Source organism: Macaca nemestrina, chromosome 7 (genome assembly GCF_043159975.1).
Source record: "Macaca nemestrina isolate mMacNem1 chromosome 7, mMacNem.hap1, whole genome shotgun sequence".
NCBI lineage: Eukaryota > Metazoa > Chordata > Mammalia > Primates > Cercopithecidae > Macaca > Macaca nemestrina.
Window position 1 is genome coordinate 157,503,591 of NC_092131.1, and position 27,398 is coordinate 157,530,988.

The window sequence follows — 27,398 nt, forward strand, 5'->3', positions numbered from 1 at the left end:
TTGATGATAAATTTCAGATTTTGAGGCATTTCAGATTTCACATTTTTTGAATTAGGGATATTCAACCTGCGTAAACTAAGATAAGCAGGGCCTCTTTGAGATTTATTCCCTCTGAACACAACACAATTCCACTGCACAAGAATACGTCTAGTTAACAATATTTTCCAACCATAGTAAGTGGAACATTGTTCAAAGGGCACATTTTCCAACTTCTGATACAGTGACTTCCAGATTAGGTCAAAGCTATAGCTTCATTGTGCATACTACTACTTTAACTCTACTTAAATATAACATGCATCTTAAAATTTGACATTGCTTTTAAAATGTGTTTGTTTACTGGGGATAAAAGGTGGCACTGAAGATAAAGGAACATGTTGCTAGAGTGTTTCTTTACTATGAGAATAGAAAGAATAATTGTTGAAAGTAATAGTTCCTATCCTCAGAACAGATTCACCACGTGAACAAGGAGGTGTTTCAGTATTAAAAGACACAGGCAGAGAATGAGGTAGTTAGCAGGAAGGAAAGTGGGAAGAAACAAAGAAAGGTACTGGGCTGGGGTTAGGGCCACACGGGGTTGTGCCATGTGATGCAAAGGCAAAATCTCAGAAACAGTAGTAGAGATGAGATATAAAGCCAGCAGCATCTAAGTCACCTGGATATAGAAAAGTGTGAACAAAGATATACAAGTCAAGAAGCAGTACGTACTGTCTGGTAAGAACAAATAAAGAACATCTGTCAGGTACATATAATACAATGAGTTTAACTCTTGAGACTACCATTACTTTATTGTGTTAGGTCAGAGATACAAGAACAGACAGATGCACACATAGACATGCCTCCGAATGCTTCAAAATCTATTCCACAAATAGCATTAGCTCCATTTCTCTTCTAATTTTACTCTCATACAAAGATTCTTGAGCTGCCTACTTCCCATTTTCTACATTTCCTTAATCCACACCTTTCTCTACTTTACCTTCTTAAAACTTGCAACTCTTCAAAATTATGTAATCTCCCAAAGGCCAAAAACTTCATTTCAGTCTAGTATACATGTTTCTTCAAATTGATAATTATTTACAGCACAAATTTTAATATTTTTTCAGTAAACCAAATGTATTGTGAAAAACGTCAAAAGTTAAAAAATAACGCCAAATGTCATAAGAAATAATTATATTAAAAAACTATTCAAGATTACTACTTGAAGATACAGATTTATGAACATGTTGATTATGCAAAACTTTAAAAAATGAACATCTATCAGAATATCTGTAAAAGGGTGTTGTAGTGCCAGGCATGGTGGCTCACGCTTGTAATCCCAGCACTTTGGGAGGCCGAGGCAAGTGGATCACCTGAGGTCAGGAGTTTGAGACCAGCCTGACCACAACATGTTGAAACCCTGTCTCTACTAAATATACTACTAAATGTACAAAAATTAGCCGGACGTGGTGGCGTGCACCTGTAGTCCCAGCTACTGGGGAGGCTGAGATAGGAGAATTGCTTGAACCCAGGAGACAGAGGTTGCAGTGAGCTAAGATGCGCCACTGCACTCCAGCCTGGGCAACAGAGTGAGACTCTGTCTCAAAAAAAAAAAAAAAAAGTGTTGTGAAGTGATTTTACCACAATTTAAATTTTACACAGAACATGAATATATGTGTGTGTATGTGTGTGTGTGTGTATATATATATATTTTTAAATGGAGTCTCGCTCTGTTGCCCAGGCTGGAGTGCAATGGTGTGGTCTCGGCTCACTGTAACCTCCGTCTTCCAGGTTTAAGTGATTCTCCTGCCTCAGCCTCCCAAGTAGCTGGGGTTATAGGCGTGTGTCACCACAACTGGCTAATTTTTGTATTTTTAGTGGAGATGGGATTTTGCCATGTCGGCGAGGATGGTCATTCCTGACCTCGTGATCCGCCTGCCTTGGCCTCCCAAAGTGCTGGGATTACAGGTGTGAGCCACTGCGCCCAGCCATATGTATAATTTTTAAAAATCCACTACACTAATACTACTTGATATGAATAATACCTGATGGTCTGTATTTTTTAGTATTAAGATAAAAATTGTATATAGATAGTACTGAAAAGCTATTAATAGTTAACATAGCTGGATTTAAAAAAAGTAGTCATTGGCTGGGTATGGTAGGTCATGCCTGTAATCCCAGCACTTTGAGAGGCCAAGGCGGGCGGATCACCAGAGGTTAGGAGTTCAAGACCAGCCTGGCCAACATGGTAAAAACCTCATCTCTACTAAAAATACAAAAAATTAGCTGGGTATGGTGGTGCACACCTGTAGTCCCAGCTACTTGAAAGGCTGAAGTGGGAGAATCACTGGAACAGGGAAGGTGGAGGTTGCACTGAGCTGAGATTACACCACTGCACTCCAGCCTGGGTGATGGAGGAAGACTGTCTCAAAAAAAATAAATAAATAAATAAAATAAATAAAAAATGAAAAAGGTAGTCATTAAAATGACAATCCACTTATAAACTGATTCTAGATATTGTGTGGTAAAGTCTGTCTAAAATAAAACTCATGTCTAATTATATAATTTCAAGTTATATACTTAGTAATTTCTTATACACTTAGTAATATACTAAGTTATATACTTAGTAATGCTTATTAAACCTTAATCTAATATCATAGATAATTTTGATAGTATGACTCCCCCAAAAAATTACATAAGAGTCTTTTTAGGAAAAATACTTCTAAATGATTTTTAGGCCCAGATAATATGACCATAACTTTATTTGTTTTTTGAGACAGAGCCTCACTCTGTTACCCAGGCTGGAGTGGAGTGGTGCAATCTCAGCTCACTGAAACCTCCACCTCCTGGGTTCAAGCAATTCTCTGCCTCAGCCTCACTGAAACCTCCACCTCCTGGGTTCAAGCAATTCTCTGCCTCAGCCTCCCAAACAGCTGGGCTTACAAAGGTCCAACACCACGCCTGGCTAATTTTTTTGTATTTTCAGTAGAGATGGGGTTTCACCATCTTGGCCATGCTGGTCTTAAACTCCTGACCTTGTGATCCACCCGCCTCAGCCTCCCAAAGTGCTGGGATTACAGGGGTAAGCCACAGCACCCGGCAGACCATAACTTTCAAAAAGAAACATCTTTGATACTTTTTCCATGATATCCTTCTAATTCCATTGTAGCAATAGGTTTTAAAAAATGATGAATCCAAGGAATCACCCACTTAAGAGTATGACATCTGTTTTCCCTTAATCAAAAAGATGACTGGTCGGTGCTATTTCTTATTTAATTAAGCAAGAAGAATTAAAACAGCAGAAAACCAACAAAGTTGGGGAATATAAAGAATGAGATGCAGCCAGTTGTGGTGGCTCAATGCCTATAATCCCAAAATGCTAGGGCATTTTGGGAGGCCGAGGTGAGCAGATCACTTGAGCCCAGGTAGTTTTGAGACCAGTCTGGGCAACATGGAGAAACCCTGTCTCTACAAAAAAATATAAAAATCAGTCAGGCGTGGTGGAACTCGCCTGTAGTCCCAGCTACACAGGGGGCTGAGGCAGGAGAATTGCTTGAACCCAGGAGGTTGAGGCTGCAGTGAGCTGTGATCATGTCACTGCACTCCAGCCTGGGTGGCAGAATGAGACCCTGTCTCAAAAAAACAACCACAACAACAAAAAAGAGAGAGAATGAGATGCTACCATTAACTGAAAAAATCTTACCATCAGTAGATACCACAAATGTACAAGTGGCTGTACCAATTTTTTAACTCTTCTGTACACCTCAGTTTCCCTATCTATAAAATAAAGGATATAACAACAATATCCACATCATAAGGTTGTTGTGAAGTTTAAATAACTTAATACATGTAAAGTACCTAGAACAGTGTCTGGTACATTCAAAGTGCCAATAGCTATTAGCTATTATTATCTATCTCATTGTTTAAAAGTAATCAATCACAAGAAGAGCTGGAGTGAGTATGATTCTATTGGGCAGAACTGGGCAACCTCAATTCCAAAGAGAAAGCCCTACAGCCACAATCTATACTTTTGGAAGAGGGAAATAACAAACTGTTTCAGTAAACTGTTTAACTTAGTTAATATTTTCTTGGCATCAATACCAGAGTTTAAAGATAAAACCCAAACCTTCTCCAAGGAAAGAGGGTTACTCAGGTAGGCCCTAGGGTGGTCTCAATTTCATAACCCACTGAGTGATTTTATAGCAGTTATCTTTTGCTTCACAAAATTCCAATAAAAGGCAGATAGATGCTGGGGGTAGTATTTGTAGGTAGATAAATCTGGGATGAATAGGTAAACACTAAAACCAATAAAAATAAAAACAAAACAACAAAAATCTCTAAATTAAAAACTCCTGCAGCTGGGCGCAGTGGCTCACACCTGGGCGCAGTGGCTCACACCAGCACTTTGGGAGGCCGAGGTAGGCGGATCTGTTGAGGTCAGGAGTTCGTCACTAGCCTGGCCAACACAGTGAAACCCCATCTCTACAAAAAAATACAAAAACTAGCCGGGCGAGGTGGTGGGCGCCTGTAGTCCCAGCTACTCGGGAGGCTGAGGCAGGAGAATGGTGTGAACCCGGGAGGCGGAGCTTGCAGTGAGCTGAGATCCGGCCACTGCACTCTAGCCTGGGCCATAAAGCAAGACTCTGTCTCACAAAAAAAAAAAAAAAAAAAAAAAAAAAGTTCCTGCAAACCCTTACTCTATTAAACAGAAATCAACCTGAAAAGAAATTTTTTGAAGAGTACAGGCAGGGCATGGTGGCTCACACCTGTAATCTCAGCATTTTGGGAGTCTGAGGTGGGAGGACTGCTTGAGCCCAGGAGTTTGAGACCAGCCTGGGCAACACAGAGAAACCCCATCTCTACAAGAAGTACGAAAAAGGGCGTGGTGGCACATTTCTGTAGTCCCAGCTACCACCTGGGACGCTGAGGTGAGAGGATGGTTTGAGCCTGGAAGATAGAGGCTATAGTGAGCCAAGATTGAGTCAATGCACTCCAGCCTGGGCAACACAGCGACACCATGCCTCCAAAAAAAAAAAAAAAAAAAAGTCAAAGTAAGATAAAATGAAGCTTAATGTATTCATATAGGTGATTTATATTAAAAGTTACCAATGGGGCTGGGCATGGTGGCTCATGCCTGTAATCCCAATACTTTGGGAGGCTGAGGTGACCAGCCTGGCCAACATGGTGAAAACCCATCTCTACTGAAAATACAAAAATTAGCCAGCCGCGGTAGCACGTGCCTATAATCCTAGCTACTTGGGAGGCTGAGGCAGGAGAATTTCTTAAACCTGCGAGGCGAAGACTGTGGTGAGCCAAGAGAGTGCCATTGCACTCCAGCCTGGGCAACAGATTGAGACTCTGTCTCAAAAAAAAAAAAAAAGTTACCAATGAAGCATAATTTTCATCAGGGAAAAATCTGCCATTATAGTGTATGTACATATATTTGCATATATAAAAAAACTTGATGTATTTACATTAATAAAAGTTTAGTCAAAACAATGGCCATTTTAGTAAAACAAAAATGTTACCTTTAAACTCAAACTCTGAAGTTCAAAGGAAATGAAGCCTCCAATTTAATGTAATCAATTGTCACATCTTCTAAATTTATAGCCATTAAGAAAGAACTTTCCACATAGTATGTTTTCTTTTCTTTTCTTCTTCTTTTTTTTTTTTTTTGGAGACACAGTCTCGCTCTGTTGCCCAGGCTGGAGTGTAATGGTACGATCTCGGCTCACTGCAACCTCTGCCTCCTGGGTTCAAGCAATTCTCCTGCCTCAGCCTCCCTAGTAGCTGGGACTACAGACGCCTGCCACCACGCCCAGCTAATTTTTTGTATTTTTAGTAAAGACAGGGCTTCACCATGTTGTTTAGGCTGGTCTCGAACTCTCTGACATCAGGTGATCCACCTGTCTCAGCCTCCCAAAGTGCTGGGATTACAGGTGTGAGCCACCATGGCTGCTGGCCCGTATGTTTTTTCTCTTTTGAGACAGGCTCTCTGTCACCCAGGGTGGAGTGCAGTGGTGTGATCACAGATCACTAGGGCCTGAAGCTTCCGGGGTTCAGGTGATCCTCCCAGCTTCCGAAGTAGCTGAGACTAGAGGTGTGTGCCACCTATTTTTGGATTTTTTGTAGAGACAAGGTCTCACTACATTGCCCAGGCTGGTCTTGAACTCCTGAGCCCAAGCCATCTACCTAGGGCTCCCAAAGTGCTATAATTACAGGCATGAGCCATCACACCCAGCATATATTTTAATGAATTGCTCCTAATTTTAAAATGTACATTTTAGACAAAGAATCCCCATGAAATACATTTTTTCACATTTTTGAGAAGTAGAGAACTATTGGTTTCATTTGTATCTTCTCCTTTTTTAGTCAATTAATAATGAATAATTATGATGAAAAATTAGTACCAATAACTACACTTACTAATAAGGATGGGAAAGTGACTTTAAAGTTATTCTAAAGTAGTATTAATATTCATCTACAATTAATTATTGAATTATTATTCCCTACAAGCTAAAATATTGGTTTCATCCTCCATGCTATGTAATTATGACCCTGAAATGTTTGTCTGATTTCTCAGTGTCCTCGCTCAAGCAATTCTCCTGCGTCAGCCTACCGAGTAGCTGGGACTATAGGCGCTCCCCCACCATGCCCGGCTAATTTTTTGATATTTTTTGTAGGGACAGGATCTCACACTATCTTGCCCAGGCCAGTCTCGAACTCCCAGGCTCAAGCATTTCTCTCACCTCAGCCTTCCAGTGCAGGGATTACAAGCAAGTCACTGCCCCTGGCCTCAAATGTTGTTTTTTTTAAGGCACAAATATACATGCTACTTTTATAGAACAAAAATATAGTTTATGAATCTCAAGAACAAAGTGCATGCTGGTTAGTATCAATTTAAATCAGAACTTGAGAAAAAAATTAGGTATTTACTACAAAATTATAAATTTAAATGACTGGTTTCTTTCCTTCATGAAGCAAAAATAAAGCTCACTTTTCTAGAAAAGACTGTAAAAAGGAGACAGAAGCAAGTGACCCTCTACTTCTCTTGTTCTTTCTTTTCTTTTCGAGATGGAGACTCGCTTTGTCGCCCAGGCTGGAGTGCAGTGGCGTGGTCTCGGCTCACTGCAACCTCCACCTCCTGGTTTCAATTGATTCTCCTGCCTCAGTCTCCCTAGTAGCTGGGATTATAGGCACCCGCCACCACACCCGGCTAATTTTTGTTTTATTTTGTGGAGATGGGGTCTTGCCATATTGGCCAGGCTGATCCTGAACTCCTGACCTCAGGTGATCTGCCCATCTCGACCTCCCAAAGTGCTGGGATTATAGGCGTGAGCCACTGCACCTGGCCCTACTTCTCTTGTTCTGTGGTATGAAAATTATCCTAAGCTGTAAGATTCCCAAGAAAACTGAAAGAATGGGGACGCGGGTAAGCTTTGCTAACCGTGGCCTTCCCCATCCACCTCTTCCCCCAACTTTTCCCATAAAAGCAACCTCTACTAATAAAACAAAGCATCTTTTACAAGTAGCTCCCTACAGGGATCCTATCTGTCCTTGAGTGCTTACCACAATCTGATTTCTGGACAGCTGACCCAAAGTTTGTTGATTTTACTGATCTTCAGAAAGCCACTGACTGGCTAAAGTCTTATTGGTGAACAGAGTCAAAAATCAGATGCCCCTGCCAAGCTTTACAGAATGAGGAGTTGGACAACACAGTTACGTTTGGCTGCACTGTGGTGAAACATATGAGGTATCTTCTTTTTGTCTTCAATCAGCCACACTTGGGCTGAGTAGCTCTATTACATCTTCAAAAAACTGAGCTCCAGTTCTTGATGGAGACAGAGGAAGGTCATTGAGGAGGTGGTTCAGCTCAAGAGCTAAGTGAAAAATGTCTTTTGATTCAGTCCTGCTTGTGGATAGAAGTCATCTTCGGGATGGAAGAGGGAGTGAGATGACCTAGAGTCTTGAATTGGTGGATCTGCAGGAACAGAAACTAAATACAGTGGAGACCTCTTAACTGAGTAACACCACGAGATGGATTTCCTGACAATGTGCCAATATAGGCTAAATATAAAAATTAAACATGTGCAATAAAAGTGATCATGCACTTGTTTTTCCAGATATCAAATGCATTTGTACCATTTTATGAATACATGTTTTCTTAATAACTGATTATAAAACAATGTAAAAAAAAAAAACCAAGTTAAGAAAAATAGACCCCTTCAAACAAAAAGCCTATAATTTTGCCTATATGAGTGCCATTTCCTCACGTTTAAAAAGCAGGTTCTCCTTTCAAATGACTTTTTCTCCATATAGAAACTACAATCTGTCTACTCCACATAGTGTCAGTAGTAACATACATCAAATTTTAATTTGAGATAGATCTTTCAGGTTTGTTTTTTAAATCCCCTAGAGAAATGAAATTCAAATTACACCTCAAGGTACTACTTTAGAATAATCTACCTGCTTACAAATTCTAAGACTTGCATTAACCAAGTTTATTCCTACATAACAACCAGAAAAAGAGTATGTGTCATTAAGTCAGGCAATCTTTAAATGTGAGTAGTGGCCACCTCAAATTTCCCTCAAACTTTGATTTTAAAAAAACTTTAAAGACCCACAACCAGACTACTGTGGATCTAATTTAAATTTTCTACATACATTTATAAGAATTTTGATGAACATTTGATTACTTACAATTTGAATATGTAAATTTACTGTATATACTCTCATAATTATTAGACCAGGAATCAGCAAACCTATGGCCAGTTGGCCAAATGCAGCCTGCCACTGATTTTTGTACACAAAGTTGTACTGGGACACAGCCATGCTTTTTCATTTATGTATTGTCCATGGCTACTTTCATGCTGCAATAGCAGAAAAAGCAGTCATGACAGGGACCACAAAACCTAAAATATTTACTGTATAGAAAAAGGTTGCCAACCCCTGATATAGACAATTATTAAAACATATAATACAATTACTTTAAATTATTTTGAAATGAAACAGAAATAACATGTAGAATTAAAATTAGTTATAGGTCAAACATAACAAATTTACCACAGAAAGAAAACGTAAAGTAAGTCCTAAGAGGACACTCCATCTGGCTTTCAGATGAATAATCTGATCTTTACATATAGAATATATATACATATATATGTAAATGCTATAAAACTAACATTCAAGAATATACAGATACACGCTATGGAACTGTTCATTTAAAAATGGCTAATTTTGTCATGTAAATTTCACCTCAATACATTTTTTTAAAAAATAAAGAGTATATGCAGTACTTTACAGATTTCTACCTTTAAGTGGGCCACATCATAGTATAGTGGTTAAATATTTAAGTTACATCTTACCTAATAATGTGGTTTCTCCAAAATCTCTTAGATCATCTCAGACCCTTGTGTATATTTCTTCTTTGCCAGTAGATGGAGACAACACCACTGAAAGTTTAAAAGACATCATTCCCTGTTTAAAGGGAGCTTGCTGGTCTGAAAACTGGGGGAACCCTAACCCAAAGATTTCTTCATTTATTTTTTTAAAAGACGGAATGGCTATGCCAAAACAAGAAATCCAAGGGAATGTACGCAATATTAACTACGGATATCCTAAAAAATTTACTGAAAAGTAACTAAACTCTGTCTGTGATACGGTAACTAAATCGTATTAAAATGTAATCATCTCTATAGCTTATAAGGTTCAAACTACCTGCTCTGTGCTCTCATTTAGGCTAAATCATTTATTTTTCAGTTTCAGCAAGTGTAATTCAGAATATATAAGAAAAAGAGTTCTTTGAATTCCACAGAGGTAGATGCAGTACATATATAGTTTTTGAATTAGTCATATATGCTGCTAGAAGCTTTTTATTCGAAATAAGACAACTATCCAGATCCACATGAAACAATAAGAACTTTAAAAAGAGAGTTAAAGCAGAAATGGTTGAAGCAGTAAGAAAAAAATCAATTTTATGATCATACTGAAGAAAAATGCTCATATAAAAGGGAAGAATCAAATTTACCTACTTAAGTTTCTTATTTCACTACTAAAAATTACATAAACAGACCAAAAACCATCTGTAAGAAATTTCAATTTCAAACCTAGAAGCTTAAGAAGTCATCTCAAAATCATTATCTATATTTTTCAATTAATAGCTTTCCTTTCCAAATTCAAAGCCTTAAAGCCATTTTTTTTCAAATGCAATCATGAAAAAAAACCCAAAAGCAAAAAACAAAGAAAAACCCCAACAAGGTTATCAAGCTTAAAAGAGAAAACTAAGATATCACTACACTAGTTACATCTGCCACAAGGACTCCTGTCCTTAAAGTCCACTAAACAAGAACAACCAATTTGATATAAAATGTCTTAAGAAAAATACTTGTCTTAAACCAAACAATAATCAGTTTTGAAAGGGAACAGAAAAATCTTTAAATCTTTTAATTTTATGTATATTTTGCTTACCCTCTGATTATATATCAGGACTAAAATCAGCTTACATAAAAAGTGAATTCAGTATTCAAATATTTATTGCCATAGCTACAATACCTACCCTAGGTTAAAACTAGAACTGACAACTAAAATAAATTCTCTTACAACTCATTACCAGACAAAGTAGGTTAAAGTAGCCATGAACCACAAACTTCTATTTAACTCTTAAATTTCATGGTTTCTGTGAGACATAAACTATTATCTGCCAAGAAAACTATAACCACATTCTAACTGCCTTTAAGAGCACATAAACAACTAAACACCTTTTCATCATCCACATGGCAAATGCTCTGTGACTCTACTAAGTTAATCTTTAGGCTGGCTCCCTCTTGACAGACAACAAACTTCAATCCCCAATCTTTCAACAACTATTATATAATGCCAATAATGCTAGTTAAATAACAACCTCCAAAACAAAAAGGCACTTTGCAATTTTCAAAGTGTATTCACTTATATTATTAACTCAATCTTATAATAATGGGAAAACCTTAAAGTAAAAACTATGGCCAGCACACATAATCCACAGTGAAATGTTAATGATATTTGTATTTTGCACTGTTACCTGTCCATCAGCACAGATGAGACAGAAATGCTTAAACTGAAAGGCCTTAAGTAAAACAATAACTAGAAGAGTGTCCTGGAATTCTGAGATTAATTATAAAAGAGATGTACTAAAGTGTAATTTTCACAGACCACATTACTACTACAGGAAATAAAATGATCAACAAGGAATGAGTTTTCTTTGTATTAATTGGATTTTTGGAAAACAAAAACAAAAACACCAGGAGTTAACCTGGCAAGTTCCTCTTGAGGATCTATGATGTCAGTGCTCCTGCCTCCACCTGCTGGCAAACACATTACAAAACTAGCTGAGATCTCAAGGTAAGAAAGTTAGCATTTTTTGAGTAACAAATTAATGTTGTTTTATGTAATATCTAGCATGATGCTAATTTTGTTAATAAATCATTAAAATGTTGATGAAATCCATTATACAGCTACAGGAAAACACATTTAATGTCACATACACAAAAAAATACAAAAGATTTTTTTTATCAGAATGTTATCAGGCCAAAAATCATCAAAAAAATTTTAATTACCTGATAAATGACATCTTGGAAAAGGACTGGAAAAGTAAGTGCTGCATCTTCTAGCTCATTTAGACTACAGTGCACTAGTGTTTCATCCTTAAAATAAAAAACACATATTGAATGAAACAAGATAGTAAAAGAAACTTCAAAGGATAATTTTATGTATTCTTAATCACCAAAAACCTAAAGCGCCCACTCATATGTGGAATTTTACATTTATAATATATTACTATATATTGCATAGCAATTTGGGATAAGAGTTTGTAAAGTCACTAGTTCTCAGGTGTAGCTCCTGGGCCAGCAAGCAGAATAAACATCATCTGAGAACTAGTTAGAAACGCAAATGTTAACCTCACTTCTGATGATCAGAAACTCAGGGGAGGGGACGGGTCTCAGCAATCTCTGTTTTGTTTTGTTTTTCTTTTTGAGACAGAGTCTCCCTCTGTTGCCCAGACTAGAGTGCAGGGGAGCTATCTCAGCTCACTGTAACGTCCTCCTACTGGGTTCAAACGATTCTCCTGCCTCAGCCTCCTGAGTAGCAGGAATTATAGGTGCCAGGAATCATGCCTGGCTAACTCTTGTATTTTTAGTAGAGACAGGGTTTCACCATGTTGGTCAGGCTGGTCTCAAACTCCTGACCTCAGGAACATTCCTCGGCCTCCCAAAGTGCTGGGATTACAGGAGTGAGCCACCGTGCCTGGCAACAATGTCTGTTTTTAGAAGCCCTTCAGATGATTTTGACACATGCTCAAGTTTGAGAAGCAAGGCTCTGAGTTCTGTAGTTGCCAAACCAACTTTCAGTTAAACCCACATGCATGTTACTTGTTTACAATTAGCAAATGTAAGTGTAGAATCTAATTATTAAAAATATATATTCTGTTCATGTAACTCCTCATCCTCCAACTTTTTATAAAGCATCTTACTTTAAGTAGATGTTTTAGTATCTCATAAATTGTGTTTCATACAATTTCACTAAACACCAGACGATCTGGGCTCACTGCAACCTCCACCTCCCCGGATTAAGCTATTCTCCCGCCTCAGCCTCCCAAGTAGGTGAGATTAGAGGCACACACCACCACACCCGGCTAATTTTTGTATTTTTAGTGGAGATGGGGTTTCACTATATTGGCCAGGCTGGTCTCAAACTCCTGGACTCAAGTATCTGCCCGACTTGGCCTCCCAAAGTGCTGGGATTACAAGCGTGAGCCACTGTGCCTGACCTAGATAAATTTTCTTTCTTTCCTTTTAAAATTGAAATGAGATCTCACTTTGTTGCCCAGGCTGCAATGCAGTGGCACAATTGTAGCTCACTGCTGCCTCAAACTCCCGGCCTCAAGGGATCCTCCTGTCTCAGTCTCCTGAGTAGCTGGGACTACAGGCTTTCACCATCAGGTTCATTCATTTCTTGTAGAGACGTGGGTCTCACTATGTTGTCTAGGCTGGTCTCAAATTCCTGGGCTGAATAGAGCCTCCCAAAGTGCTGGAATTACAGGCATGAGCCACTGTGCCTGGCTAAAATAAATCTTCTATGAGAACTAAACCACATCTCCAATTATAGGGTACCAGTAACAAATGCTTAATAATAAAATATTTTCCAATATGATATGAGATACATTTTTTACTAATATCAAGAAATTAGTTCTTTCCCCAATCCCACTACTTCATTTTACCAGCCTTAAAAAAAGTAAACAGATGGCCAGGCGCGGTGGCTCACGCCTGTAATCCCAACACTTTGGGAGGCCGAGGAGGGTGGATCACGAGGTCAGGAGGTTGAGTCCATCCTGGCTGACACGGTGAAACCCCGTCTCTACTAAAAATACAAAAAATTAGCTGGGTGTGGTGGCGGGCGCCTGTAGTCACAGCTACTCGGGAGACTGAGGCAGGAGAATGGCGTGAACCCGGGAGGTGGAGGTTGCAGTGAGCTGAGATTGTGCCACTGCACTCCAGCCTGGGCTACAGAGCAAGACTCCGTCTCAAAAAGAAAAAAAAAAAAAGTAAACAGATTTTTAAAATGCAAAATTAATAAGAAATCAGATGCAGAGGGGAAATGTGACTATATATTAAATTTCATTAGCAAACGATAGGAGATAATCGTTTTCAAAGCTTTTCTGGTACCCTAAAATATCTTTTTTTCTTTTGTTCCCCGAGACAGAATCTTGCTCTGTTGCCCAGGCTGGAATGTAGTGACATGATCTCAGCTCACTGCAACCTCCGCCTCCTGGGTTCTAGTGATTCTTGTGCCTCAGCCTCGTGAGTAGCTCGGATTACAAGCGTATGTTACCACACCCAGCTAATTTTTGAATTCTTAGTAAAGAATGGGTTTCACCATGTTGGTCAGGCTGGTCTCAAACTCCTGGCTTTCTGCCCAAAGATCGGACTCCCAAAGTTCTAGGATTACAGGCATGAGCTACTGCGCCCAGCCCCTAAAATACAAATTTTCAAATCACATCAAGACATCATATTGGGGCCACGCGTGGTGGCTCACACCTGTAATCCCAACATTTTAGGAGGCCGAGGCGGGTGGATCATGAGGTCAGGAGGTTGAGACCATCCTGGCTAACACAGTGAAACCCTGTCTCTACTAAAAATAACAAAAAATTAGCCAGGAGTGGTGGCAGGCACCTGTAGTCCCAGCTACTCGGGAGGCTGAGGCAGGAGAATGGCGTGAACCCGGGAGGCGGAGCTTGCAGTGAGCCGAGATCACATCACTGCACTCCAGCCTGGGCGACAGAGCGAGACTCCATCTCAAAAAAAAAATAAGAAATTGTGCTTTTGAGACTATTAATAAAAAGTGCATTGGTATAACATATATGCAAAAATAAGAATACGAAAAGGCTTATGGTCTTGCATATGGTTAATTCAGTTGACCCAAATTATATTTGGTCCTTCAGGAAAACATGATCCCGACAAAAGAAGGGGAAAGCTAACATAGGTATGATTCTAAAAAATAATTTCACCCCTTTATTCTCTCTACTTCTACAGATAATATACTTACCAAGTCTAAAACTAGGGAGAATTCCGGTGTGCTTCTTGTTTTCAATGGAAGAGCAGGTTTCCTATTTAGTTGTTCTTCTGTCAGTGGCGGGACATGTTTGATGAAATAATAGCTATAAATCAGATTTTAAGAAAATTTCAACATTTTACTATTTATAAATATAAAACATTACTAAGCTCAGCCCATTTAAAAATCTATAAAGCAGTTAACCCAGAAAACGAAACTTAGAAAAGATGTTAATAAAAGTGAAAATATACAAATTAGTTTATCTGTAAATCAGTAACAGCTGTTTTTGTTTGTTTGTTTTTGAGACAATCTCACTCTATCACAGGTCACTGTAACCTCTGTCTCCTGGGCTCAAGTGATCCTCCCACCTCACCCTCCCTAATAGCTGGGACTACAGGTGTATGCCACCGTGCACGGCCAGTTTTTGTATTTTTTTATACAGACGAGGTTTTGCCATGTTGCCCAGGCTGGTCTTGAACTCCAGGGCTCAAACAATCTGCCTGCCTAGGCCTCTCAAAGTGCTGGGATGAGCCACTGCACCCAGCCCCAGTAAAAGTTTCAATACCTACAGGTCACATATCTTGGCAATATACTATTTAGCCACCAATCCACATACATAACCTACTTTCACCATGCTCCAAAAAGGAAAGAAAGAGAAAAAAGCAACTCACGGGTCAAATACTTCCCAGTCTTCTTCATAGGTGGCCTCCGCATGGGCTGATGAGTAACCACTATCTGGAGTTACTGGTGCTATTTAACACAGTGAAAGACAAAATGTTGCTTTTACTTAATGCTTCATGAAATATACATTTTTACTGCTTCTATGTAAGATCTTCCTAAAGCCTTGTGTATTTTAAAGACAGAAATAATTTGTACACAACACCTAAAAGTCAACTTATTAACATATAGATCTAACGTTAGATCTAAAGGGGAAAATGACCACTATAGAAAAAAAGGAAAACCAGATCATGGCTAGAATTAAGATGTTTATCAGCTAAGAAAAAATCTACTACTTATTACTACAAAAATGTACACCAAAAAATCCATGGTGTTTACATGTAATCACCAAAAAATTTCATGGTGCTCTTATAGGGGTAATAGTGCATAAAATGCCTTGTACATACACATAGTCAGTAAATGTACGCTGAGAACAGACCCAAATGTAGCTTTTATTTTTGAGATGGAGTTTCGACCTGTCGCCCAGGCTAGAGTGCAATGGCACAACCTCAACTCACTGCAACCCCCACCCCACGGGTTCAAGCAATTCTCCTGCCTCAGCCTCGTGAACAGCTGGGATTACAGACGCGTGCCACCACGCCTGGCTGATTTTAGTAGAGACGGGGTTTCTCCATGTTGGTCAGGCTGGTCTCAAACACCCAACCTCAGGTGATCCGTGCAACTCGATCTCCCAAAGTGTTGGAATTATAGGCGTGAGCCACCGCATCCGGCCTGTGAACAGTCTTTAAAAAGTTCATGAACCCTCTGAAGACTTATTTAAAAAAATTGTATGTTCCCAGGAATCTCAAGACTATGATCTTTTTTTTTTTTTTCTTGAGACGGAGTCTCGCTCTGCCTCCTAGGCTGGAGTGCAGTGGCCTGATCTCTGCTCACTGCAAGCCCCGCCTCCCGAGTAGCTGCGACCACAGGCACATGCCACCACACCCAGCTAATTTTTTGTATTTTTAGTAGAGATGGGGTTTCACCATGTTAGCCAAGACGGTCTGGATCTCCTGACCTCATAATCCACCCACCTCATGATCTGTCCGCCTCGGCCTCCCAAAGTGCTGGGATTAGATGCGTGAGCCACTGCACCCAGCCAAGACTATGATCTTAAAAAATTAAGAAATGTGGCCAGGTGTGGTGGCGGGTGCCTGTAATCCCAGCACTTTGGGAGGCCAAGGCAGGTGCATCACCTGAGGTCAGGAGTTCGAGATCAGCTTGACAAACATGGAGAAACTCCATCTCTATAAAAATACAAAATTAGCTGAGTGTGGTGGCGCATGCCTGTAATCCCAGCTATTCAGGAGGCTGATGCAGGAGAATCGCTTGCACCTGGGAGGTGGAGGTTGCAGTGAGCTGAGATTGTGTCATTGCACTGTAGCCTGGGCAACAAGAGCAAAACTCTATCTCAAAAAAAAAAAAAAAAAAATTATTTAATTAAGAAATGCTACTTTATACAGACATTTTGTTATTTTCTCGTTTTTTGTTTTGAGGTGGAGTCTAGTGGCACGATCTGGGCTCCGCCAGCGAGAAATCGTTCTTTTAATCTTTTTTTTGAGACAGCGTCCTGCTCTATTGCCCAGGCTGGAGTGCAGTGGAGCAAACACTGTGGCCTTGACGTGGGATCCAGCGATCCTCCTGCCTCAGCCTCCCATATAGGTGGGACTACAGGTGTACCACCACACCTGGATAATTTTAAAAATTTTTTGTGGAGACAAGAAAGTGTCTCATTATGCTGCCCAGGCTGGTCTTGAACTCCTGGGCTCAAGAGATCCTCCTTCCTCGGCCTCCTAAAGTGCTGGTGAGCCACCATACCTGATCAAAATCACTCCTTAGGAGACTTATTATTTTACTTCTAATTTATAAACAACTTAAAATGATCAAGAAGTAATTCTATATTGCATGCCATTGTTCATTCCCAGTTTGAGCTAAGAGCTTATCTTTTGACAGAGCTTTAGAAATTATGCTGGGAATTTTCTGGTTGGGCGCGGTGGCTCACGCCTGTAATCCCAGCACTTTGGGAGGCCAAGGTGGGCAGATCACGAGGTCAGGAGGTTGAGACCATCCTGGCTAACACAGTGAAATCCTGTCTCTACTAAAAACACAAAAAATTAGCCAGGTGTGGTGGCGGGCGCCTGTAATCCCAGCTACTCGGGAGGCTGAGGCAAGAGAATGGTGTGACCCCAGGAGGCGGAGCTTGGAGTCAGCCAAGACTGCTCCACTACACTCCAGCCTGGGCGACAGGGTAAGACTCCGTCTCAAAAAAAAAAAAAAAAATCATGCTGGGAATTTTCCAAGACAATAACTATAACTTAAATGTAAGAAGACAAAGGTAACTTATAAGCCAAATAGGTAATGTCTCAGATATAAAAATTTAAAGTGGAACCCAATACAAATTTCTATAATCTTTCTATAGAAATGAAATGGTAAGTCTTTCAAGACAAAAATTAATCTTTTGTGCAATTATCATGTGTTAACATCTTTTGAGACAGAGTCAACGTGGTGTGTATGTTCAATAGATGACATCAGATGTAAAGCAGAATTTTTGTTCATCTCTGACATTATGCTTCCAATAATTCATTAGCACAAGAAAATATATCTTCCAACAACTTTACTGTTTCAAGTTCCTATTAATCTCAGATGAATGAAAGAGTATTTTTATTTGTTTTACTATTATTTTTTGAGACAGGTCTCACTTTGTTGCCTAGGCTGGAGTGCAGTGGCATGAACACAGCTCACTGCAGCCTTGACCTCACAGGCTCAAGCAATCCTCCCACCTCAGTCCTTCAAGTAGCTGGGACTATAGGTGTGCAAGCCATGAAGCCCAGCTAATTTTTTGTTTGTTTGTTTTTGTAGATACAGGGTTTTGCCATATTGCCCACGCTAGTCTCGAACTCCTGTGCTCAAGTGATCTGCCCACCTCGGCCTCCCAAAGTGCTGTGATTATAGGCATGAGCCATGACACCCAGCCAAGGATATTTGTTAGGTGTTTATATGCTAAGCATTTTGCATACTTTATCTCATTTAGCCTGCAAAACTTTGTATTACAAAAACCATGTTAAAGCTAAGAAAACCGTTTTTGAAACTGTCTCAAGAGCTTAAATAAGTTGTCCAAAGTAACACAGCTGCCAGCTTCCTACCTTCTTGTTCTCTTTGGCTATGTTCTTAAAGTTAAGGAAACGAATACTTTGTCACTCATACTAAATGCCTCTATCTATATTCTCATGATCATCCCAATCAGAGTAACTGCAATGTGACATACCATGTCATTTAGCTCACTTCTTTGTAGCAGCATTCACCATACTGTATAGTGATGTTTCTCTATATTTGGCTTTTCAATTAGATCACAAACTCCTCAGGAGTCAATTCATCAACAGTTCCCATCACAAAAAAATAGGCGCTCATAAATGTTGGGGGAATAAATGAATGACTGTGACAACTACAGTATATCTTAATTTTCCCTTCTAGAAACCACTAAGGTTACAGAAATCCTTTCTCCATCCTCATAGTTGTCAGAAAAAAGAAATACAAAGGCTTATACAGCAGCATGAAAATACAGAACAAACATCAAACAGGAAGCCAAAGCCCTGAACTTTAGTCTATACTTTACTTCATTAGTCTTATACCACTGGGTAAAGTAATAAGCATAAAATGATGGGTTAAAGGTGGGTTAAATTGCAAATAGTACCCACAAAAGAATGAATGTAATTGTATTGATTTGCTTGTTAGATTCTGTATTATTTTTAAATTCTAAATTTAACATTATACATATAAATCTTTTACTTGATGACTTTAAAATAAACCTTTCCTATTTTGCTGCTTGTCTCTTCATGTTGGTATTACTGGATTGCATTATATAGAAATTTCATAATTGTATCATATTTTCTTTAAATGTTTTCTGCTGTGTCAATTACTTTTTTAAAAGTTTCCTTTTCATAGCTGAGAGAAGTACAGATGCTCCTAGACTTACGTTGGGGCTACATCCCAATAATCCCATCATAAGTCACAAACATCATAGGTCAAAATGCATTTAACACCCTGATAAACCCATTGTAAAGTAAAAGAATTGGAAGCTGAACCACTGTAACTCAGGAACCATCTGTATATTCTATTTCCTTAAACCAAACTATGCTTCTTTTTTTCTTTTTTCTTTCTCAAGACTGGATCTTGCTCTGCTGCCTAGGCTGGATTGCAGTGGCTCAATCATAGCTCACAGCAGTCTGGAACTCCTGGGCTCAAGCAATCCTTCCACTTCAGCCTCCAGAGTCACTAAGACTACAGGCACACACCACCATCCCCAGCTAATTAAAAAAATTTTTTTTTTTTTTTTTGCCAGGCACAGTGGCTCACACTTGTAACCCCAGTACTTTGGAAGGCCGAGGTGGGCAGATCATTTGAAGTCAGGAGTTCGAGACCCCCTGGTCAACATGATGAAACCCCGTCTCTACTAAAAGTTAAAAAAAAAAATTAGCTGGGCGTGGTGGCACATGCCTGTATTCCCAGCTACTCAGGAGGCTGAGACAGGCAAATTGCTTCAACCAGGAGGCCGAGGTTACAGTGAGCCGAGATCATGCCACTGCACTGTCCAGCCTGGGCAACAGAGTGAGACTCCACCCCAGACAGCATCTGGCTCTTCTGCCCAGGCTGGTCTCAAACTCTTGACCTCAAGCAATCCTCCTGCCTTGGCCTCCTGAAGTGCTGGGTTACAGGCCTGAGTCATCATGCCTGGCCCCAAACTATGTTTCTTAACTAATATATATTTACTGGGCTCTCTCAAATACCTGGTACTACAATAAACAACAACAAACAAACAAACAAAACAAATTTAAGATAAAATCTCCATGCCCTAATAAGAAGATAGCCTTCTTCAGTTTTATTTCTGCTTTTAAGAATGGTGGAACACAATTCCATCTTGTACCTTGTCTATCCACCACAGTACTCAGAGGTAATAAATTCCTGATCCATGTGTTTCCACATTTCAGGGACAACTGGCTCCGAAACCCAATAATTATGTTTGGCCTTTATAAGGTTCCAAGTCAGGCTGCAAAGTTAGGTATATGGGGAGATCTAGGAACAGAAGCACTTTCTGGGGGAATGTCATCGACGTAATCAAACAAATCTGAAGGTATGAGACTGCCTCTAGGTAGTGACCTCAGACATAAGGGTCTAAGACTTGTGCAATAATAATAACGATGTTCATAAACATGAGCACATATACATATACACACACACACACACACATATATATATATATACTTTTTTTTTTTTTTTGAGACGGAGTCTGGCTCTGTCGCCCAGACTGGAGTGCAGTGGCCGGATCTCAGCTCACTGCAAGCTCCGCCTCCCGGGTTTACGCCATTCTCCTGCCTCAGCCTCCCGAGTAGCTGGGACCACAGGCGCCCGCCACTTCGCCCGGCTAGTTTTTTGTATTTTTTAGTAGAGATGGGGTTTCACCGTGTTAGCCAGGATGGTCTCGATCTCCTGACCTCGTGATCCGCCCGTCTCGACCTCCCAAAGTGCTGGGATTACAGGCTTGAGCCACCGCGCCCGGCCTTAAAAAATTTTCAATTTCAAAATGACTTTGGATTTTTGGGACAAAGTTTTGTTTCCAATTTTAATTTTTTCTGAACTTCCAGGAAGAAAAATCTATGCATATAATCTGCTCATTTAAGAAAAAATTTGAAATACTATATTTTTTATCAACTACTCATGAAGATGTATAAGAAAAGAAATTTTCTTCACCTGTAAGGGGTGGGATATCACGATTAACTGTTTCTTCTGCTTCTTCTAAACCATTGTTTATTGATGGTCTCACTTGAACTGCTTGATTTGAGTAAGCTGCTCCATTAGTTGATGTAGTAGTACTGGTAGTGATCTCATCCACCTGTTCCATATCAAGTTGTTTTACTATTTCTTCAGCTTCCACAGCCTGTCCTGGAGAATCTGATCCTGATGTTCCTGAAATCATGATTCAGTGTACTATCACCATTTAAAAACGCAACTATTTAGAAAAACTAAACGCAACATCAATGTACAATATATTTACTTAGACTGATCATTCCTGCAGGAACAAAGCTGAGGATTTTGTTTTTTAGAGAATCTTTGCTAGCTATTTCAAACACTGAAGAACAAAGACAAATGTTACAGGCTAGAGTAACATTTGTGAGCAAAGTTTTTGCATCCTAGTCATGTGTGCAATTGTAATTTTTCAACCAGAGGTATCAAAAAATTAGCTAACTGTTCCCCTAATCATGAGAACCTTTTAATTAAAAGATAGAAGAATAATTTCTCAGCCAAACCTCCATCTCAATAACAAAGACTGGGCAAGGTATGATGACTCACGCCTGTAATCCCAGCACTTTGGGAGGCTGCGGCAAGCAGATTGCTTGAGCTCAGGAGTTCGAAACCAGTCTGGGCAACATGGCTGTCTCTACAAAGAATATAAAAACTAGCTGGGTGTGGTGGTGCACATCTGTGATAGCAGTTACTCAGGAGGCTGAAGTGAGAGGATCGTTTGGGCCCAGAAGGAGGTCAAGGCTGCAGTGAACTGTGATCGTACCACTGCACTCCAGCCTGGGTGACAGAGCAAGACCCTGTCTCAATTTAAAAAAAAAATAATAATAATCCCAAGTCTTTCCATTTCCTTCTAGAATCGTCCAAATGTCACTTTAAACAAAAATAACAAAAAAAATTAATCTCCAATATTCTCAACTTCCTTACAGAACACTCCTTCTCACCTTGTTGCTTTAAGTTTAACCTCTTTCCTAAAAGGTTTTCCTGATACCCTTCCCTCAATGTTCTTTATTCTCCCATACCCAATATATGAATTGAATCAGAATTCATTGACCTCCATTGCTACTATCCAATCACTGGTTTTCCACTAATGTGCAAAAAATGTCTGCTCTTTTGAGACTGATGTCACATGGCTATATAATTCTTCACTTATCCTCACTGCTGGCACTTACCATCTACTGCCAGAATCCTCTCAATCACAAATACATAGCTAGTAGTTTACTGCTCTATTTAACACAGTATTTTTTCTAGTTGTTATTACAGATGATGTCAATGACTCATCCAATGACTAATCTTCAAAGTTCTTTTCCTCTTCAGCTCCAACTATCTTCACTCATACTGTTCTATATCAGTTAATACCATGGCTATAACCTGGACATTAACACTGAGAAACTTCACCTCTGAAGCCTAAAATTCTAATACTGTGTTAACCACTTACCACAACCTCCTAACCCTCAAGTTATATATCTCATACTCCCATTATATGTGATCTTCGAACTTGATAAAGGCCAGTCTAATTCCAAACACATCCCTCAAACACTTCTTCTCAGCCCTCTTCATCTAGTTAGACTTCATGGTGTATCACTTAAACGCACTGTCAAACTGGCAGCCTCAGTATCCTTGATCCCTCATTCCACCACTGTCATCCATCAAGAAATCCCTCTTGAATCAATGTAACCAACAGACTTCTCAGACCCTAGTCCCAAGCTATGGAACAAAAAATACAATTACAAAGACTGGTCATAATCCAAATAAAACAGAGACACAGAGATAGGGAGAGGTGGTGGCGGGGGAGGGAGGCAGAGAGAGAGAAGGGGAAGGGGGGAAAGAGAGGGGTGGGGGAGAGAGGTGGGGAGAGAGGGAAGGGGGCGGGGTTGGGGGGAGAGAGAGAGAGAAAGAAAATATCACTGTAAACCTTCACTATTCTTCCCAAGTCCCTTCCACTAGAACTATCTCATTAATGACACCATCTCTTCCTTCCAAGAAAAAACTCTATCAAACTTCAACTCCTTCTTCCCCAGACATCTATTTCTGTACAGACCTTCAGAGATGTACACACCTTCAGAGATTCTTTACTTCAGCATGAGGGGAAAATATTACTACTGGTTTTTTTTTTTTTTTTTTTTTTTTTGAGATGGAGTTTCACTCTTGTTGCCCAGGCTGGAGTGCAATGGTGCGATCTCAGCTTACTGCAACCTCGGCCTCCCGGGTTCAAGCTATTATCCTGCCTCAGCTTCTCCAGTAGCTGGGATTATAGCTGGGCAAGTGCCACCATGCCCGGTTAATTTTTTTTTGTATTTTTAGTAGAGACAGGGTTTCTCCATGTTGGTCAGGCTGGTCTTGAACTCCTGACCTCAGTGATCCGCCCGCCTTGGCCTCCCAAAGTGCTTGGATTACAGGTGTTGAGCCACTGCGCCCGGCCTGAATATTTTTATTTAACTATTTCATGGCATTTCAAACTCAGCATGGCCCAAATAACATTCAATTATCTATCTCCCAGGAACTTTATTTTCCTTGAATCTTCTACTCTTGTGTCATCTTCATCTCTATTCTCTTTCACTTCCAATCTGCATCAAAAATGTGTCCATTTTCTATTCTCTGATCCTTCCTGTCTTCTCTAATACAAGTAAGGTCTCATCAAGTCTCACAGGAACGACTACAAGTCTACTAATTGTTCTACCTGCCTATGGCCTCTTCAGAATCTAGCATACACACTATTGCCCAAGTGATCTTTATAAAACATAGATCTGATCATATTATTCACCAATTTAAAACCTTTCAGGCTGCTCTGCCTATGGAGTAGCCATTCTTTATTCCTTTTCTTTCTTTTTTTTTTTTTTGAGACAGTGTTTTGCTTTGTCACCCAGGCTGGAGTGCACTGGCGCGATCTCAGCTCACTGCAACCTCCACCTCCCGGGTTCAAGGGATTCTCCTGCCTAGAGCAGATGGTATGACAGGCGCATGCCACCACACCCAGCTAAGTTTTGTATTTTTCTTTAGTAGAGACGGGTTTCACCATGTTGGTCAGGCTGGTCTTGAACTCCTGACCTCATGATCTGTCTGCCTTGGCCTCCCAAAGTGCTGGGATTACAGGTGTGAGCCACCGTGCCTGGCCTATTCCTTTACTTTCTTAATAAACTTGCTTTCACTTTGGGGGAAAAAAACCCAACAACTTTCAATTATCCCACACTTGAATAAAGTTCATCATCTTATATGTTAGCTCTGTAATATGACTTCCTCATAGCTCTCTTACTGTATCCCTTCTCAAATCCAGTGCTCCATTAATTACAGACTACAAACAGCTCTCAAACACACTGTGCTGTTTTCTGCTGCAAGGCCTCTACTCATGCTGCTCCTTCTACCTGGAATGCCTTTTGCCACTTTTCCAGATTCAGCTTTTCTTTCAAGCCTTTTGTGAGCCACTACCCTCACAACCCAGAAGACAAGGCCAATCCAGTCTTTTACTTTTTTAAGAGACAGGGTCCCACTCAGCTGTCCAAGCTTGAGTGCAGTGTTGCAATCATAGCTCACTGTAGCCTCAAACTCCTGGGTTCAAACTGCTGGGTTGAAGCATTCCTCCCACCTCAGTCTCTGGAGTAGCTAGGACTACAGGCATGCATTACCATGCCCAAATAATTTTTACATTTTTTTGTAGAGACAGGGTCTCACTATGTTGCCCAGGCTAGTCTCAAACTCCTGCCCTTGAGCAATTCTCCTGTCTCAGCCTCCCAAAGAGTTCAGATTATAGGCATCAGAAACCACACCCAGCTCCCAAGGAGCTGTATATTATTAATGAGGTGGAAAACAAACATGAGACGTTGACAAAATACGCTAATAAAATCAAAAAGATCTTTTTAAAAACTATGTATTTTTTTGCTGGGCACGATGGCTCTCATCTGTAATCCCAGCACTTTGGGAGTCTGAGGTGGGCAGATCACTTGAAGGTCAGGAGTTTGAGACCAGCCTGGTCAACATGGTGAAACCCCGTCTCTACCAAAAATACAAAAAAAAATTAGCTGGGCGTGGTGGAGGCACCTACAGTCCCAGCTACTTGTAAGGCTGAGGAAGAAGTATCGCTTGAACCTGGGAGGCGGAGGTTGCAGTGAGCGGAGATCACGTCACTGCACCCCGGCTTGGGCAACAAAGCGAGACTTCGTCTCAAAAAAACAAAAAAACTATGCATTTTTAAAAAACACCCAAATCACAGTTAACGATTTATACTTACCATTTTTATTTGCTGGTGAAAAAAAGTTGAAGACAGGTGAAAATATGGTCCCCAACAAAGTAGTCCTTGGAGGACTGCCAGAGGAAGGATTATCTTCTAATTTTCCATTTTGTTTTACATGTTGATTTGTCATTTCATAACTACCAGCTTCTAAAAAAGAAATAAGAAAAGAGTCATGATCTAGAAAACACTGACTTTCAGAAATGTGTTATAAATCATTCATTACAGAAATAACTTTTTCCCTCAAAATACTTCACAAAAGCTAATTAATGTTCAGGAGAGCTTATTAAAGAAACACTGAGGTAAATTACTTGTAAGTCAAATGCTCTTTATGTATCAATGTGTTTATAACGCTAACATTTACTGAGTTTTTTCAAAATAGATTTACACCTATAGACCGAAAGGCTTCAAATCAACACAGCATAACACAAAATGAAGAAAATTCTTTGTAAGCAAGCAAACTAGCTCCCACCATCTAAAACACAAATAATTTTATTTTTGTTTGCATTCTGGGATAGTTCTAATTCATAAAACCTTCCCTCACATCTGTTTCTATCTAATGAATGACAGCTAAATGAATAGAGGCAACATAACTCTACTGAAGCAGAAGGCTATATATAGCAGTGTCAAAAATTACTTATGGATACTGAGGCACCATCTCAGAGTGGCTAGGGAGAATAATTTTAAGTTTCCTGTAAATGAAAATGTTCCACAGATCTTTTAAAAATATAAAAGTAAAATCAATCAACTGTTCTAATTAATCATCCTCTGACTTTCCACAACTTTTGATGTCTACAACACTTATTTCCTTCTTTGCTTTGGTTCTTCTAACTTGTTTCTTTCTCTATTTTGTCCCCCTTGTCTTGTCTCAGTCTTTTTCTCCCTCCTGGTTTGTTTTTTCTAACAATAAAGATATATTATTGCACTGGGCAGAGACAAGGGGAGAAATTACAGCTGTGTTTAAGATAGCATTGGTTAAAACAGTACTCCATACTCTAAAGCAGGGGTCCCTAACCCCATACTTGCTGGTACCAGTCCGCAGCCTATTAGGAGGTGCACAAGCATTAACGCCTGAGCTCTGCCTCTACTACCTTATCTGCAGATAAGCTGCTGCATTAGATCCTTTTAGGAACATGAACCCTATTGTGAACTGCACATGCAAGGGATCTAGGTTGTGCGATCCTTATGAGAATCTAATGTCTGATGATCTGAGATGGAACAGTTTATCCTGAAACCATTCTCATCACTGTCAGTGGAAAAACTGTCTTCCACAACACTGGTCCTTGGTGCCAAGAGGTTGGGGACTGCTGCTCTGAAGTGTTATTCTGTATAGCTGTCTCTGCTTTTCCTTAATGTTTTTCTCCTTCTTTTTGACTTTGAGGAGTTTCTCTGCTATACAACAAGGTATTGACAGAGTTTATCAACAGTGGCACTATTGTCATTTCAGTCTGATAATTCTTTGTTTTGAAGAGCTGTCCTGCGTATTGTAGGATGTTTAACATCTCTGACATCCACCTGCTAGACCCTAGTAGCCACCCCTCCACATGTTGTGACAACCAAAAAGGTCTCTAGATATTGACAAATGTCCCTTGGAGGAAAAAAATCACCCCTAGTTGAGACTAAGTGATACAAGTCCCCTCTGAGCTTTTAAGTAGAATAATCTAGGAAGAAATTTGGTACGTATTTCAATTAAATTAAGTCACAATTATTATTGCTTTAAGAAATGAGTTTATTAGATGTCCAAAATATTGACCCACATACATTTTTATGCTAAACAGCACAAAGGTATATAGTTACTCTACCTTTACTTACTTTAATTCAAAGTAAGGTTCAAATTAGCACATTTTAATTTCACTTCATGTTACTAATAATACAAAGATTACAAAGTTAAGGCAAAAATTACTCAAAGTAGTTTTGTTTTGAGACAGAGTCTCACTCTGTCACCCAGGCTGGAGTGCAGTGGCACAATCTCGGCTTACTGCAACCTCCGCCTCCCAGGTTCCAGTGATTCTCAACCTTCAGCCACCTGAGTAGCTGAGATTACAGGCATGCGCCACCACGCCTGGCTAATTTATTGTGTGTGATTTTAATAGAGACAGGGTTT

General features: G+C 39.8%; 1 protein-coding gene across 7 annotated transcripts in view; it reads right to left on the reverse strand.

Moving 5' to 3' along the window:
• LOC105491264 (CTD small phosphatase like 2) overlaps positions 1–27,398 on the reverse strand; it is a 110,699-nt gene that overhangs the window by 17,150 nt on the left and 66,151 nt on the right. For all 7 annotated transcript variants that reach the window (XM_071066942.1, XM_071066937.1, XM_071066941.1 and 4 more), the window contains 5 exons: positions 25,295–25,444; positions 21,019–21,234; positions 15,228–15,306; positions 14,551–14,662; positions 11,565–11,651 (listed from right to left, as the gene is read on the reverse strand). In XM_071066942.1, coding sequence (XP_070923043.1) covers positions 11,565–11,651; positions 14,551–14,662; positions 15,228–15,306; positions 21,019–21,234; positions 25,295–25,444 — 644 coding nt within the window. The remainder of the gene's footprint in view (positions 1–11,564; positions 11,652–14,550; positions 14,663–15,227; positions 15,307–21,018; positions 21,235–25,294; positions 25,445–27,398) is intronic.